The sequence below is a fragment of the Empidonax traillii genome, unplaced genomic scaffold (assembly GCF_003031625.1).
Source record: "Empidonax traillii isolate 1590-97213 ecotype Southwest subspecies unplaced genomic scaffold, ASM303162v1 scaffold141:size962631, whole genome shotgun sequence".
Classification (NCBI taxonomy): domain Eukaryota; kingdom Metazoa; phylum Chordata; class Aves; order Passeriformes; family Tyrannidae; genus Empidonax; species Empidonax traillii.
In genome coordinates this window covers 669,562-687,241 of record NW_020955334.1, presented here as the reverse complement: position 1 = coordinate 687,241, position 17,680 = coordinate 669,562, and the positions used below count along the sequence as shown (strand labels likewise).

Genomic DNA, 17,680 nt, shown 5'->3' with positions numbered 1-17,680 from the left:
TGTTGGTGCAGTGGTGAACTGAAATTAACACTTTCTTTGAAATCCTGAGTTCTGGGAAGTGCGTGCAGAAGCCTTAGCTTTATGCAAAGTCTACATTTGCCTGTCTGGCATTAACATATGCATAAACATACCCACATGATCTTGAGCTGGCCCTCAGGGGGTAACCCTTGTACACCACTGCCTTGCTCTCCCCAGCCCTTTTGCTGGTGAAAACAGAAGGCATTGTATGGTGCCAATATGATTTCCAGGTGACTTAATATCTCTTGGGTCTGCACAGTGCAAAACCAGCCCTAAAATTTCTGTACCAGAGGTGGCCTTCTGCTCGTGCCTTTGCATACACATGGAACAGCGCATGATCCCTGTAACCCAGCTAGGCTTGGGTTAGCACTGCATCCATGGAACAAGTAGTCCCTCTATATCTGTGATGATTGTTATCTTTATGCTATAGGTATATAACATTTCTTCCCTATAATGAAAAGCAATGAGATTTAAAAAAAAAACGAAAACAACCCAATAAAAAAAGCTACAGACTTTTTCAGGGTTTTTTGACGAATGGTTTTATACTCAAAAGGATTAAACTTATATTAATGTCCCAGTGGCAACTCCACTCTTAAATTCTCTTAAATTTGCACAGATGTACCAGAATTTTTAGTGGCATTAGAACTGTTGAGTGTGGTTGGAGGAAAGTGGGAAGGGGGAGGGGGTGGAGATACAAAAAAAGACCCAAGATAGGCTTCTCACCTTATATGGGCAGGTAAGTGAGATTCCTCTTTTCACATCTGAGTCAGGTCTGTTGATTCCACTGCTCGTTGTTCCCCATCCATTGTTTGCCTAGTATGATTTCTTATTTGCCATTTTCCCTACTAACAGATGCTTTGTTGGTACTTAAAAGGAGATGATTAGAACTTTATGGGTAATTTTTAAGTCCCTGGCATATGTTGATTGATCTTGGTACATACTTGCAGAAGAGTATTTGCTTTAAATACTTTTCTGGAAAGGAAGAGTTGCACATACTTGCGTTCTGAAAACAGAATCTTCCCCAGGCAAAGGCCGTAGTTTCTGGAGCTGTTGTGAGTGAAGGTAGTATATAAGAGAAAACTGGTTTAGTGATCAGAATACATATTTCTGGCTATATATGAAGCTTTGTTATATTTGATGATGCGATGCCAAATAAAATCCTCACAGTGTTGCTTTGCAGAATAGGTTTTTCAGTATTACTGCACTGAGAGTATCTTTTTTGGTCAAACCTGTAGTTCAATCTTTAAAGTTTTTAGTGCATAATCATTTTATCTCCTTGTTTAATCGTTTGCTAATTCTGAACCATTACTTTTAAGTGGCTTAGTCTGAATCTGTAACTGGAATGTTGATGTGTTTTATTCTGTGGGTTTTTTTTTTAACAGGGTGAAAATACAGTGGCTGCAGTGCCAGAGGAAAGTCGCCATGAGGGAAAAATTAGCTTTAAAGTTTATAGAAAATATTTCACCGCAGGAGCAAACTACTTTGTGATTTTTATACTCATACTATTCAATATTCTGGCACAGGTAAGTTGTTGGGAACCACAAATAATATTAATATTTTAATACAATAATATTGTATTTTTGGTTTGCTCCCTTCCCCCTTTTTTCCTTTAATTTTTTTTTTTGATGTAATGTATACTTTTTACTGTGATGTTACATTTAAAGTGCTTTATGAGTGTTGTGTTCTTTAATAATTCTGTAGTGTACTCAGTCAAATCTTATGTGTCAACGTGGAATATTGGTACAACATTGAGAAGTCTTGCACTTCAACAGCTTTAGTACTTCAGTAAAATAATGATTTTGATGACAGCATGACACAAATTATAAGCTGGTCTGAGTTTTTGAGACAGAGAAGAAAATCATAAGGTGTATAAAGTAGCATTCAGCAAACCTTAAACAGTCATCATGTTTCCATTTGAGGAGGGTAAAGAGGTTTATTGGGTATGGGAGTAGAGAGTCTGACAGAAGTGTTCAGAGAACAGCTTGTCTGCTGGTAGGTGCAGGTTATGAGAAGAGCTAGAAGGAGAGTCACTGTTTAGCAAAATAGGAAAGTGAGGAAGAGGATAAGCAAATACTTTGTGTAATGCAGACTGGAGAAGGTATGTAAAAGAATTTTTAAACAAGGAAAACTATTTTGATACTTACTGAAAGAAGTGGTGAGTTGAGGAAGCTGCGTGAAGATACCTTACTACCTTTTTCTTTGTTTCCTGCTGAGAAAAGCTCATATTCATTTAACGGAAATTATTTGGCTGGGTTGTAAAAAAAAAAATATATATATTTTAACATGTTACTTAATTTTTCCTTGTCCTTGATTTGAGTCTGTTGGAAAGATAGCAAAACAAGATCGGATCCCTGTAATAGAACATTCACAACTTCAAATTCACATGAACAGGGGTGTATGTTGAGATAAATAACCCTTTTACAAGTTCGTAGTCACCTCCCATCAGAGAAGGAAGGTGACAGTAGGAGTTTTTCCCTCCCTCTTCTCTCTCATCCTCCTTCAACCCTTTTTCTGGTCATTATCTCCCGTAAACACAAATTTCTGGACTGGTGACATCTGAAAGTTTGTTAATCAAAAAGCCTTTTGGAATATCTCTAGTAGCAAATTTAGGAACTGAAAAAATGAGTTCTTTAATGTGCAATTAACATACATGAGGAAGAGCTACTATATTTTGTTTGCTAAAGTATATTGCTTTCCTTTAGTTTGCTATCATGTAAGGTAATTTAAGGTAACTTCTTTCTTTGTAGAGCACCTTCTAATGTGCTTGGCAAATTGCTGCTGGTCTTGAAAGACTGGATGGCATACTTTCCTGAATATGTGATGTTTTCCCAGAGAGCTTGAAAGAATAGCAAGGAAATTTAATTTTCTAATTTTTTTCCATTTTGTGAGATGATTCTTGTGTTTGTCTCTTTTGCTTAAGGTGGCCTATGTGCTCCAAGACTGGTGGCTTTCTTACTGGTAAGTTGATAATAATAACTGACCAGTCATTTCTGCCAGTCAAGGGCTGTTTGTTTAATAGAAATCAGTGTTGTATGGGGTTTTGTGGTAAGGGAACCTGTTATAGGAAACTTCAAATGACACTTGATCTTCCTCTGCCGCCTTCTTTTTCTGGGGCGAGGGAGGAACTGAATCTTACGCTAAGTGTAAACTGTCACTGCATTTACTCGTGTTGTGATGCATGACAGCATCGATACATGAGATTTTTTGAAGATTTTGACAGAATTGAATCTAGAAAGAAGTAAAAATACTTACTTGATGATGGTTATCTTCTGTATGCATTTCCACAGGGCAAATCGTCAAGAAAAGTTGAATCTCACAACAAATGGAAATAATGGAACAAATGGGACTCAACATCTAGACCTTAACTTTTATTTGGGAATTTATGCAGGTATTTACACATGCATGTGTGTGTGTGTGTCTAAGAACTATTTATTGTCTGATTTATTGTAATAGAGAGTTTTGAGAGGTATGAAGCAGTGGCAGTGTGGGGGAACGTGATTTCTAGCAGCAGCTGAGCAATGTCTTAACAGATTAGGAACCTGAGTGTTGCTTCCTGATAAAATTAATTGCAATAAATAGAGTTTAAAAATCAAAAAATCTGACAGAAGAAGTAGGTTGCATTCAGACTCTAATTTACTTTGCCTAGATTTTATAAAGTAAGAATTGAGTATTCAGAAAGTCAGTCACTGTAAGGTTGTGGCTATTGTCTATATTAATTGAGGTAAATCTTCAGTCATTATATGGATGGGCAGGACACATTAGAAATGGATTTTCATTCTGTGCTGTTCTAAAACTTGGCATGGCTACGTTCCTTCTGAAGTGCCATAGCAAAAGAACCAGTTTTTAAAAAGCATTCTATGTGGGTATGCAAACCAGGTTGTTAAAAAACCATTTAAATGTATTTCAATAGGTAGCCATATATGCTTCTGAATATTCAGAAAAGGGTGTTGATCATTGTATTCAGGCATCCAAACATCTTGAAATACTGCTCTGAGATACAGTAAAAATTGCTACAGAAAAATCATGTGCATGCTCTCAGACTCTGCTATTTAGCACTCCTAGTGATGTATGGTTTTGTACAGAGTGGTAATTTCTTGATGGAATTGTAAATGATTGGTGTGAGCAAACAGGTGAAATGCCGGAAGGATATCCACTGAATTTATTCAGAAACAGCTTCATGGGTGAGAGAATATGTGGAAGACTTTCTGTTTGCTTTGTTTTCTGGAATCCACATGATCTAAGTGCTTGACAGAAAACACTGCGCTCAGCCTGGGAAGCAGCAGTTTAGGGACCAGATAAACTTGGCTCTTCTTTACTCTGTGTAATGTCTTATTTCGTGAACTGTTCCTGTGGACTGCACAGTATGATTGAATATAGCAAATGTGACTTTCTCTGACCATATAGTCTAAACCACATTACAGAAAATTTTATCCTTTAAGGCTTAAATTATTCTAGATAGCAAAACAACAGAAGGTATCTTTATCTTGAAATGTTCAGGTGACTTAGTGAGATACTTGCAATAGTTGAACAAACAGCATTGACTGACTTACACAAAATTGAAACAGTATAAAATAATTTAACATTTTTATTTCTGAGTCCCAATATTTGGTGGGGGAAAAAAAAATCACTACCGTAGTTCTTTCCTAGTTCTTGTTTTTATTCTAAGACGAAGATTTGGAAGAGTAAAATTTCTATTAATGGGAAACCCTGTTGGCCAGAGCTGAGGTACCAATTCCATACCTTTTTTATAAAGTGAATGTTCAGAGGGCCCTCGTCTCTCCCCTACAGAGGTTCTAAGCTCATAAATAGTGAAAGCAAAAACCTTTGGCTTAAGATGGACCTGGTGAAGGACTTAAAAGTCTCATTTGTCAAAAATATGTCTCCCCAGCCGTTAGGTCTGTTAAGGTGTTTTGGTTTGTGTGGATCATACCAACAGCTTTCAGTGGCTTCCAAGCCTGAGTAAAGTTGTATGGAAATGTAGGGTTCCCAGGATGTGGTCCCTCTCCTCCAGTTGCTCCCACAGACTGCTCTTAGGAATGGGCTGCGCCACAGCCTCTTGTTATGTACCTTTCCTGCTCCTTTTTTTGCATGACCCAGCTTTCCTGTTTTGGTACATGCAGTTACTTTTGGAAAAGTTGTCTTGTACCTTCTTCCTCTACTGGGACAAGGGAGTTGGAACAAGGCAAAGAAGCTCCCATCACAGCCATGTGCTTTTTTCCTAAAGACAGCATCTTACAGAATGTAAGCAATAAACTGCAAGCAGAGAAATGAAATAGTGACACGTTTTCTTGCTCCCTGTGTGGATACAGAAGGAAGGGGGATGGAATAACTTAATCACATCACATAATTTAAACCTCCCTCTTTACCACTGTTACTATAACTGTTCTTGAATTGTGTCCAGTTTTAGCCTTCCCTTAGGATAGGACATGTTTTCTGTTGATAGGGTCTAACTTCAGGGTGTCCTCAAGGCTTGAGCATCTGGGCTTGTGGTAGCTATGCTTATTTTCTGAAGCAGATCACCTGGAGCCTTGAAGCACTGCTGGATGTAAGGTTGACACCTTCACTGTTCACCTTTATTGACAGGGAATTTGGATAGCCACACTGGAGATCATGCACAGCAAACAAAGCAGCAGCAATCTCGTTCTTTGTTTCCATTTTTTGCCCTGTAGCACCGTTTTGTAAGTGGAGTTGTGCCCGGAAAAGAGACAGACTGCAGGCTAGTTCCCCGGAAGGGCTCTTTTTTCACACGGCATAGAGTGCATGTTATAAAATGTTAAAAGAAATACACGTAATTTAAATGAATTGGTGTGGTTTACAAGAGGAAGAATGGCATGAATGGTTTTGGCTGACTGGGAGTAACTCAAGGTTGTCTCTAAATAGCCATGTGTATATTACTTGGTTAATACCTGCTGGCAAATGCTGAATCTTCACAGTGACCTCTGCAAGCCACAATTATACATGGCACTGTGAAATGAATTTCTTAGTAAGGCTGTTATGCAGAGAGTTTTAATTCAGATTTATTTCATGGGTTAGCGAACATTTCCTATATTCCTATAAAATACCAATTCTTTTAAACTGAGAAAGAGAAATTGATTAAACTGATTCTGTGATAGTAACTGAAGCTAGTGACAAGTATATCTATGTTCTGCATTCAGTCTGAGTCCCCCTAGGCTTAAGTTTGCATTCTTGCTATATGCAGAAGACAAGAGAATTTGGTTTTAGTTCAGTTTTATGTTTGGGGTTTTTTTTCCTTCTGAAGGATTCATATCTTTATGTATGCTCTGTTTATGTTTTTTTAATTTCAGGTTTAACAGTGGCTACAATACTATTTGGCATAATCAGAAGTCTTCTGGTGTTTCAAGTTCTTGTCAATTCTGGTCAGAATTTGCACAACAAAATGTTTCAATCCATTTTGAAAGCTCCTGTGTTGTTTTTTGACAGAAATCCCATAGGTAAGTTTAATAGTAAAAAATACCTCAATATTTAATATATCCCCTTGATTACAGTAACTATACCATTTCTGGGCAATGTCAATTTGATAGTGGTTTTGCACATTAATGGGGTTCTTTTTCTTCTCTTTAAATTTAAATTTTTACTTAAACACTCTACAGTGTAGTTTTTTAAATTTAAAACTCAGATTGCTTATTGATGGTTCACCTTACTGTCTCCAAATGCAGCCTACAGAACAATGAATTATCAGTAACTTTGGTGGTGTACATTGACTTGTATTTTCATTGCTCTTCTGATTCAGTTACACGGGGTATCTTCAATACATTGAATGTGTATGCCTGTGTTTTTTGGGGATACCTTTCGTGGGCTTTTCTTTGAAAGCTTAACCCTGTGAATTATTTGTCCTTTTAAAAAATAATTTTAAGCATGTGTGGTAATGCATAATTTTGAGAAACTGCCTAACTTACAGTCCTTGCATAATGCACAAAAGGGTAAATAAAGATTGCAATTTAAAACTGTAATCCAGATTCTTATGTTCTTCCAAAGAAATGGGAAAAAAGCTGGAGCAGAGTGAAGAGAGTTGCAAGTGGTACTGATTGATCTAGCCACTGCTTTCTCTCTTACATGAGAAACAGAAATCTGATGGTCTTCACTCCCTTGGAAAAAAAAGGGATGTTGGCTTGTTCTTATAGCTCCAGGAGGTGTTTAGTGATTGTAAGGATATATAGGGATGTCTTTGTTGTTTCAGAGAAATTAGTTAATATTTTCAGGAAAAAAATACTCATGTTGAGAAAAGGTTCATGACAATGATATGATGAATAAAATAAGTACAGTTTAATCTTTAAAAAAACCCTGCAACTGCAGAAATTTAAGGCTGTGTTACATGGCCTGCTGGCACTGGGAGTCTGTGGCAATGTAAATTCAAGGCCACTGCAAAGGATTAGAAGGGAAGCCATAAGCTCAAGTGACAGGTAGTGGAGAGCTAGCGAGAGCCCGTACATCAGAAGAAATCATAGTGCCGATGTGGGCTGTTGTCAGATAGGCAAGGATTTTCCTCTTCTCTCTCACTCGTGTATGTGTGTGCCACATATGCAGTAACTGTATTTTTGAGGGAATAATCATCATGTAAGATTGCCCATAAACCTGGCTCGTCATAACAAAGTAAGAACTACAGAGTAAACATCAGCAACAACGTAGAGTAATACCAGTTCGCTTTATAACATACTGCGAAGCTCAAATTAGCAGTGCACTGTAAAACCGACGTTCATAAAACTTGCCTATTGCTGGTATTCACACACTGTTGTGACTGACAGATGTGTGTTTCTATAAATCAGCAGATATGTTATAATAAAAGATTAACCTCAGGATACGTATATTTCTTTCCCTTCATCTTTCTTTTGGTCATGGTCGCATGCGAAGGTACTGCTGTTCTGATGTACACATCTTTTGAGAAAGGGAAAAATAAAAGGGAAGAGATGACATGTGAGACAATGCTCTTGTTCGGAACTGCAGCATGTAGCAATTCTGAAATCCCATTTGTAACATCTGTATTTCATTGTCTGCTTTATATGGATTTCTTACTGTGTATTTATCTTTTAGAACTTCACGTGCTATTTTTTGCATTGAGGCAGGATGTATTTTTTTGTGGTTTTTTTCCTATCTTTTTTAATATGCCTGGCTATGAAAGACATACTAAAAAGAAATTGAAATTATTAAATGCTCCTTTTTCAAGGTTTGTGTTTGTAATAGTCAAACCAAACTATTAGTTATCATATCCCATATTAGCAACGCTGATATTGCAATGTCAAATCTGTTATTTAAGCATTCAGCATGTTCTTAATATTTGTGTGAGGTCTCAAAGACCTTAGCAAAAGCAATTGCTGAAGTGATTTTGCTGTTTTATTTGTCAAAAAACAATCAGCAATTAAAAAATGCCATGGCTAGTATTTTGAACACACAGTGATGTGTGTTCCAAAGTCGAGGAAGGAAACTTAAATAAATAGACATCCCAAGCTCTTGGTAGTTCGTACTGGGGAAACATAGTAATGAGCAGCATCAGGGAGTCGACATTAGGAAATGGAAATATGTGGTGAATCATGACATGTCTGTCAGCTCCCAACAGTGTAGATCCAATCAGTCTTGGTGAATAAATGAGATGATTTATTTCTAAAAAAATCGTGTTTTCAGAAGCAGTTTAGGCATGAGCCCAAGATCTCTCTTTACAGATTGCAGTAGCAGTATATAGGGAGGGGAAGGTTGTGAAGGGAATAGTTATGCAGATGATAGAAGAATTTCAGTGTATTTTTGGAACCTGGATTACATGGCAGAGAGAGAAGAGAAATATGAGGACCCCTCTCCTTTCTCCCTTCCCACCCCAAAATATTTGTGTGTACACAGATTTCACATTTCTGTAATTTGGCATGGGTCTAAAAATAGTTAAACATTACTGCATGCTTTGCATCAGAAGAATCTTGCTAATAAACGACTGTCAATTTCTTTCTTTCTTAAGCATTTAACCCTAACTCTGTTAAGATGATAATTCTAAGTGACTAAAGCGTATTGTCTTATCCAGCATTCAGAAAAAATTACCAGGTATTTCTGACTGCAATTCAAATTTATCAACAGATATCTATACAGCATCAACTATAGTGAAAAGCAACTAAAACTGTAGTAAAAGCTTGATGGGTAGTTTAAGTGTTAGTACTTTGGGCATTATCACATCTGACTCGTTTGCATTTGCTGACAGAACTTGTTTTAGTTTTTTTTTGAGTGTGGATTCTGGCTCTCTTGCAACTTGTTTGCTCTTCTGTCCATATGTCAGTAAGGGAGTGGCATGCACGTCAAAGTATCTGTAAGGTAGGAAGATGTGGACGTTTTCTATTTCATAGTGAATGCTTTATATATTCCTCTTCACATGCCACTTGCAGAAAAAAAGGGGTTGATTTCTGTGCATGTCTAGCACAAGAGGGCAGCATGATCTGTTTTATCCCCGTCGAGCATTACAACGGCTTGTTAGAAGGATAACAAAATTCATCTGTTATATTCTTAGAGATGATATTGGAGGAGTGAATTTTCAGCCCCTCCGCTGAGCAATAGTAATGTAGTTCAATTCAGTTGTCTTTATTATTTGCAAGTATAGTATTTTCTTCTGATCTTTTACACAGTAAGCTTTTCAGCTTCATGTAATGCTGAGTTCAGGAACTTCTTTACTTTTTGGAGTTAGTGGCCAAAAGTCAGATAGCCCTGTGGAATCGAATGAGGCCCGTTGGGGAGACCTTCTTCAGCCATTATTCCTTTTAGTTTCTTTTTCCAGATGTTTGTAAAATTGCAAAACAAATATGTTACAAAGCTAGGTAAAAGGGGCCAGGACTTAAGCAGCAATGCCTCGATTTGGGGCTTCCCCCTTTTGAAATTAGTTTCTTATTGATAGTTTAGGAGATCCTAGTCTTGACAAGCTTCAGGATTTGATTCCAAGGTTACTTGCTTAGCTTGTAAATGAATTGTTCTTTTCTGGAATTTAGGGACAGAGATGAGAGAAGGGATGCTAATGTGTAACTGCATCACTTTCAGTAATGGTAGTTTTAGTGGAGATTGTGTATAATTTTGAATTGCATTGAGTTTAGGAAGCTGAAACCTACTGTGGTTTTGCTGAAGGATGCTGTAAGAAATAATGAATGATATGCATTAATTTGTTCAGATAAAATAGAAATTCCTTCCCCTTTCAGAGATCTGTCTAAAATTTAAATTGAACCAGAATCATTACACAAATACATATGAAAATACAGGTGCATTTTTTTTTAAGTTGTATCACTCCAAACTACTGGTTTTGACAAGAGAAAGAAATATTTTGGCAGACTTTACAGCATTTCTGGCCTTCTTAGAAATGAGAAGCACTGAATTGTGTGATGGTTGTCCTCCACCTGTTAAATTAACAGATTTCCCCCTCCTACCCCCCCCCCCTTCCAAATCCTTTGTGGAAGCTTTAAATAAACACTAATCGCTTTGGGTGCTTACCTAAACTTTGAGGTTTGACCAGGTTGTAAAGAAAAATGCTCTTTTTTGGTTCTGGCTGTCAGAAATGACATACTGAATGGATAGTTAATAGCAGCACATAAAAGCAAACTCCAAATATAAAAAAAGATAAAACCATGAAAGAAAGCTGTTGTTATAATGAAGAGTTTGTTTTTCTTTAAGGCACAAGGATTTTAATTATGGTATTCATAAATCAAGTGTTGAAATGTCTATAATTTGACAGAGAAAGTTTCTTTATAGGATTAAAAGCATGTTCATCAATGCACAAGTGCCTATCTGCATTTTATCTGACAGAAGTGTCAAATGGGCAATGTTGTTAAAGTGTTTCAACCATATAATATTTGCGACGAATATGATATTTCAGCAGTCTGAAAATTACAATGCTGATAATGAGGTTGTTAAATTATACTTTATCAGTTGGATAGTGAAACTGCGCTAGTTAGCCTACATTAATGTATGCTTGTTCACACAAGTGATTCTGCTGAACAAGTAGCATGTTTAAACAAGAAATACTGGTCTTAAACCGTGTGATTTACAGTAGGTGGTGTTTTGGCATATCATGCAGTTAACAAGGCAAAGCTTCATGTTAAGATATTTCGTTTGTAGTCTCATTCGTCACTGATATAAATATTCAGTAGCAATGCCAGGAAATGTATTGTACTCCTATTTGAGTCAATGACTCAATTGCTTTCTTTTTTTTTTTTTGGAAACAAGATCTGTGCTATCTTTCTGATGCAGTTTTCAGATATATCCTTGTGGTCAAGATGAATTCTGCAGGATTGTGAAAAACTACACCAGCTCTTGTGACAGCTTTCATGTTCTCTTAAGCTAATACAAAAAAATACATTGTCCTTAAAGCAGCAGAGGCTTTGTTTTTTACTCTCTGTGCCAAGCGCTAAAGCACGTTCACATATGCGCAGGTTTGTTAGTTTATGTTGAAAAGAAGTCCCTGTAGGACAGCCTTTTGTTGTAAAATAAAAACACAGATTCTCTCTTCTATGTTGGTAATCACTTGCATTTGTTGTTATTAAGATGGCAACACAATGGGTTCCATCAATCATCAAGATCCTTAACAACCACACAGTGTTGTAAATATTATGTTTGGGTGTTTGAGTGGAACAGCTCGTCACTGAAGTAGGTGTGGTAATTAAAACCTGTTAGGTTGCTACATGTGTTAAAGAAAAAGCCCTTTAATGTTTTTTTCATATAACAATGGTGATATGTACTTTGAATCTTATCAGGGTGTGATTATTAAATGATATTTTGTGGGAGTTGCTCATTTACTGTTAGTATTATCATGGCTTTGTTAAGAGTTTAAATAGCTTTATGCTTCCATGTGTTTTATCACCATTATGATTCTGTCAGGAGCCTTATAAAGTTGATTGCTATAGGAGTAGTCTTTAAAGTTAGTAAATAGTACTCTGGAGTTATGTTTACATTTATTATCTATTAGCATAATTCAACTCTATCTTATTCTTTTCTGCAACAATAATTGAATGAAACTTGGCCGTAAACTGATGAGACAAGCCCATTACATTTTCAGTTCACCGAGTCAGTGCTCACCCTGTTTAGGCTTAATACGGGAGATAAAATTAAAAGGTTTACGGAAAAGCTGTTTGTAGGAGGGGATGGGACGTTATTTGATAGGGAAATAATGTGAAGCTTATACTGACAGCCATTTCCAAGTGCAGTCTCCTGCTTTTCTGGCACAAGATTTCATGTCCCTGCATAGAGATTTTCTATCTTCTTCACATTAAGATTCCCTGGTGGGGAAAATGGCCTGCTGCGAAACTCATTTCTGACCATATGCTGACCTGCCCAGATACTGTGAAGTCTAGTGTTTTCATTTGCTAAAGCAACTACAGAGCGAGCTGCTCTCATCCTCCTCAGCTGAGCAAAAAGGAGGAGACATGGAATGTCGACCAAGACGGAGAAGCCTAATTAAAAATACCGGCTGTAGAAGACTGCACAGAAGCTGTTCAGAGACATCCCTTTCCTGCAAGTGTAGTGGAAAACAAAATGGAAATTTTGTTTTAGTCTTTCATAGATGGCAGACTGTTTTGTTCAGATTGTGGCAAGGAGGAGGGAAATGTTGGCTGGAGGCACTTGAAAACAGAGGGAGAGACTGCTATCGTATTGATGGAAAACTGCAAGGGGCTTGAAAAGAGGGCCTAAGTTGAGGTGGTGCACCTACAAACAAGGTTTTAGAGATAATCCAAAATGGAATATTTTTTTGTTTTGATAATATTTTAAATACATACTTTTTATTTGCTATTTATAACCTGCTTTAAAATTGCACGTTGCTGCTGTGACTGCTTTTGGTAGTGGGGATTGAATGTGCCCCATGGATAGAATCTCCTTTCTTGCCCTTCATGGATGCCTGTTCTGCATGGGAATTGCACATTTTTGAGAAACGAGGAAAATTTAACCAAAACTCACTTTCATTCCACCTTGGAACACAGCATAAGCATTTAAAAAAAAATTTATTTTGGTAGGGATAATGAATAGCCAGGTGGTGAGACCATGTATGTGGCACGTGGGGAAGGCAGGCCAGATCTTCTCCATCTCTGATATAATACAGGCCTTGAACTTGTTGCTCCCCCATCCCAGGTGAAATCTGTGCACATCAGGGTCTTGGCTCTCCTGGGCTTTTTGCTGGGCTACGGTAGCCTTTCATGGCTGTCCCTTATGGACACACAGACACAATTAGATGACTGTGGTGTTTGCAGAGAAACCAGCCTGTTTCGGTGGGATATTTGGTGGGTTTTGTTTTGTCTGAGTAGCCGGAAATTAAAATAAAACAAATACTATCACAGTGCAAACCCATTTCATCAGCACTGTTCTGCTTTATACTGCACAGAATTCTTTCTCCCAGATGATCCTAGGTAATCTGCACTGCAGCATCTGGGTGAATTAATTACTTGGGGTTTGGTTGTGGTTTTTTTTTTTTTTTTTCAGATTGCCAGCATCTTTCAGATTATGCAACAAGTGAAGATTAGTTTGTGCCTGTGGTGATCTTGTAGAGTGTTTGGAACAAAAGGCGCATCTCCATCCAAAATTAAAATTTTAGGGTGGAAAAGAATGGATGTTGTATGTGAGTCTGCTGGCTTTGGCAATCCAGAATAAAACCCAAAGAATAGAAATAACAGTGAAAGCAGAGGTATTGAATTGAACTCGACATCAGTGTGCTGTTCAGTTAAAAAAAATACAAACTTGATAGAGTTCATTACTTAAGTTATTTACAAGAGTACAATACAGCATTACTTGCTTGCTTCCACCCTGCCTTCCCCAGATATTTTTTTTTCTCTGTCAAAATCATTAGTACTTTGTCAGAGGCTTTTTGTTGTGTATTCAGGTGAATACATATGCAGGACCTCCTTCAGGTTTTGATTTTTGATGCCATTTTATGGAAGATAGTGTTGTATTTGAAGAAGGCAACATTATGACAAGCTGTATGTGTTGACACCTACCAGTCTTACGACAGCTTTTCAAAGTGTTTTAAAATAGCATCAAGCATATGAAGAACATTTTTTTTGTTTGTTTTATTAGTTTCTGGACAGTAGTCCTGTAATTAGAGTGGCAGGATGTAATGGACATAAAACGATTGCTTGTGACAATACCAGCCTTGAGGTGTAGGTAGTTGTTAGAAACTGGAAACTGCAGGTTAATGGAGGTTTGTTTTAATGTTCATTTAAGTTTGGACTAGGTGATTCTTATTTGCATGTTTTATTGCCCATAGCTTTTGATTTCATCTTGAGTGGAATAGTTAGTTACGATCCCAAAAGGAGGCTGTGGAGTGTGGAGTTATGAAAAGTCTGGAGAAGCTGGGGCTACTTTAGCTGTTACTCACCTAATGTTGGGTAGGAAACTGTATTCACAGAACCAGCATGCAAAGCAAGCTGTCTGTCTGCTATGTGTCAAAAAGTCTTAATTCTCAGCTGTTTGGTTCAGAGTAGAAGGCCTTTTTTGCTCAGGAGGTGATTTTGCTTTTGTATTGGACTTTTCACTGTTAAGAGAAGATTAACAAATGATACTGACCTGTTTGTCTTCTAGTTGTAGGATCCCCTCATCCTTCCTCATTTACCAGTTAAAAGAGAGTATAAGAGGTCACTTATATTTCCTGAACTTGAGCTTTTATCATGTGCTACATTTATCATGTGCAACATTTATGACATTTGTAAACTCAGAGGAAGTTTAAACTCCTCATAAGTTCATGTTTTTTCTGTCCACTGGCGTGGTCCTTGCCAGTTTTCGTCTACTGTGTACCTGAATTCATCCTCTGCTTTCTGTGTCTGGGAATGCTGCTTTTCCATCTTTCCCATTCCCTTTACGCTGTCTTCTGTGAATGTTCTGCCCTCTTTCAAGCATAGATCTTCACTAGCCTGAGTTAATGTCGGGGCAGAGAGTGCAGAATAATCTGAGGGACCTTGGAAATTAGAGAAGATGAAGATTTGGAACATTGACGTTCTTGCTAGCAGTTATAAGGTATAATAGGTGGAGGATAGATGGCCTAACTTGTCTTTTCCTCAGTATGCTTTTTATCAGATGTGATGAGATTTCTGTGTGTGTGGTAAACCTCTTTTTCTTAATGAAGTTATTGTCTGTTTAATATGCAAATGATGCAATGCAGAATATTGCTAATTCGTGTGTAGGCAAGAAAAACCCCTCTGCTTTGTGGTAAGCTTCCCTTCATTGGAAATACATATTCCTTTGTCCCTGTGTGTATTCATTTCTCTGCATAGTTTTGTGTTCATGAGTTTGAATGTTCACAACCCAAAATAAATACACTCGAGTCTAAATTTTAGGCAGAAATCCTACATGTGTTCCTAAGATGTCATAAAAAATTTCTCATACAGGAATAGTGTTCCTGCCCCATCCTTCCTAGGACATGCCCAGAAGACAGTAAGTGATTAGATGCCAGGGGCATTTGCTCAATAGGGTTTTTTTTTTCCCCCCTCTCTCTCCTTTTCAATAAGAACAATGAAAGCTGTAAACTTCACGGTATCTCATTCATCTCTTCTTCCAGAGAACTTATTTTTTGTTTAGAATCTGTCATGCTGATCTTTAGAGAAAAGGTGGTGTCTGTCTTCAATTAGAGAGATTTGGTTTAGAATGTTAAATGTTTTATATACAGCAGTCTTCTCATAACATAGGATAATGAACAGTTTTAGAAGTACTGTTGCTGTCTATCGCTGCTGTTTGCTCTCTGTTCCCTCTCAGGGAAATAGGGGAATGTATCTTTAATGCTGGGCAACTTAATGAAGAACCTTCTGGTTTTGGTATGACCTGTAAACATGAGTAAATCTGTGTATTGCCTGATAGGATAATAGCCTAACATACTTTTAATTTACAGAAGGAGAAACTAAAGGCAAAATGAAGTACTGGGGTTCCTGTCCCTGTTCAGATCAGATTTGTTGTATGGTGCTTACTTGGTTAATTTGTTTTTAAGTATAAAGTACAAATGGAATCTTTGTTCTGGTGAGATTATCCTATCAGTAATAGAGGTTAAGGGTTTAGTGAGCAAAATACACCATTTTCTGGCATGAAATAACAGTACTTCTTCAAATCCATTATTATTTTCTGTACATTTAGGATTCCAGTTTGACAAGCATGTGTAATGAGGAACGGCCAGGCAAAGAATGATATTCACAAAGGTTTACTAGGTTTACTAGTTATGTGATAGAGAGGTAGGCTCTTCCAGGGCATTATTTAGAACAGCAATGTTAGTTTTGTCCTCTAAGTCTTGCTGGAGAAGATCTGTCTTTCTTACCCACTACAGTGTGGGGCTTCAGAGTACCTAGCTGAGTGTGTGCTTAAGGATGGGTATCTTAAAATCTTCAAGATTCTGAAAATACCACTAAATTTAAGAGAAAACGAAAATGAAACATATTTTTAATATTTTTATATGTATACACACATATATATTAAAAAAATATATATGTACATATGCACACACACACATCCATATGCTTTGCTGGAGGTTAGTCTAATGTTTCTTTCTCCCTTTATTCCCAGTCTCCTCTTAAAAGAACAATTCTCCCCTCTCCTGTCCAAACGACCAACCAAAAGTAAACAATTACTGTTAGCTTTCCAGAATATTTCTGGTATTTCCTGACTGAAAAATGGTAAAATGGTTTAAGGAAGAGTTGGTAGTAATTACCTTTAATCCACTAATGTTCCCTTACCATTGGGGGAAAAAAATTATTTGGTGCTCATTTAAGACAAAAGATACCTGCAGAAACCTCTGCAAATTGAAAGCCCCAGAATTGTGAAATATAGATGGCTTTAGCTTTAGGAGTGTCATCTTTTTTTTTCTATTAAACTAACAATATAGAGAGAATATTTTTTCTTCAATATTTTCAACAGAAAACTAGTTATGCTAGACTTAGTCTGATATTAAGAAATCTTATCTAAGGACTGCTTTCAAAATAAAGCCAAATATGAGAGAAAAAAGTGCCTTGAGGATTTTATAAAGCTGACAAGTTTTAATATTCCAAATATGTAGTGACAATGATCTTTTTTCATAATTAAGCTACAAGTACGATTTAATATTGAATTCAAAGCCATTCTCTAAACACTGCATACATTTAAACCCTCAAGAATCCCCAAGAGAAAAAATGGAAAAAACAATCCCAACACTTTTTTTTTTTAATTCAGATAAGGAAAAATAAACTCTCCTGCACCTCAATTTAATAACCAGTGTTGCTCAGCTACTACCAAAGGCTTAAGGACAGTGTCTAGAAGTGATTGTTCAGAAATAAGTGTTTCTCAAAGATTATGAGGGCTTATACAGATGATTTTGTGCACCTGCTGAGTGTTCGAGAGTGGAAATGCCCAATCTGACGCTTTCCAGAAGTGTTTGTTTGCTTGAAAATAAAAACATTCTGGTGGAAAAATAGGATTTAATTACTTGTTGTCCCATCTTAGCCATGCACTAAAGCAATATTGTTACGTACTATTAATAGAGACACGAACATTTAGTGACATGCAAAATACCAAGTTTGTGAAATGATCTGTTATCAGCTTAAAGTGTAGTGCTGTGAGCACTGCTTAATGTGTTAATACCTTCCTACTCTGCTTCTGTTGTTTGTACTTCTCATGAGATGCAAGATGGTCAGATGCTTATTGAGTGCTTGTTATTCATTTTTAAATAGTCATGGAGGTATTTTGAATAGAAATC

At 37.0% G+C, this 17,680-nt stretch overlaps 1 protein-coding gene across 5 annotated transcripts in view; it reads left to right on the top strand.

The window, feature by feature from the left end:
* Nucleotides 1-17,680, top strand: part of ABCC4 (ATP binding cassette subfamily C member 4) — a 147,820-nt gene that overhangs the window by 51,212 nt on the left and 78,928 nt on the right. For all 5 annotated transcript variants that reach the window (XM_027884253.1, XM_027884254.1, XM_027884257.1 and 2 more), the window contains 4 exons: nt 1,401-1,541; nt 2,939-2,976; nt 3,306-3,406; nt 6,324-6,470. In XM_027884253.1, the coding sequence (XP_027740054.1) occupies nt 1,401-1,541; nt 2,939-2,976; nt 3,306-3,406; nt 6,324-6,470 (427 nt within the window). The remainder of the gene's footprint in view (nt 1-1,400; nt 1,542-2,938; nt 2,977-3,305; nt 3,407-6,323; nt 6,471-17,680) is intronic.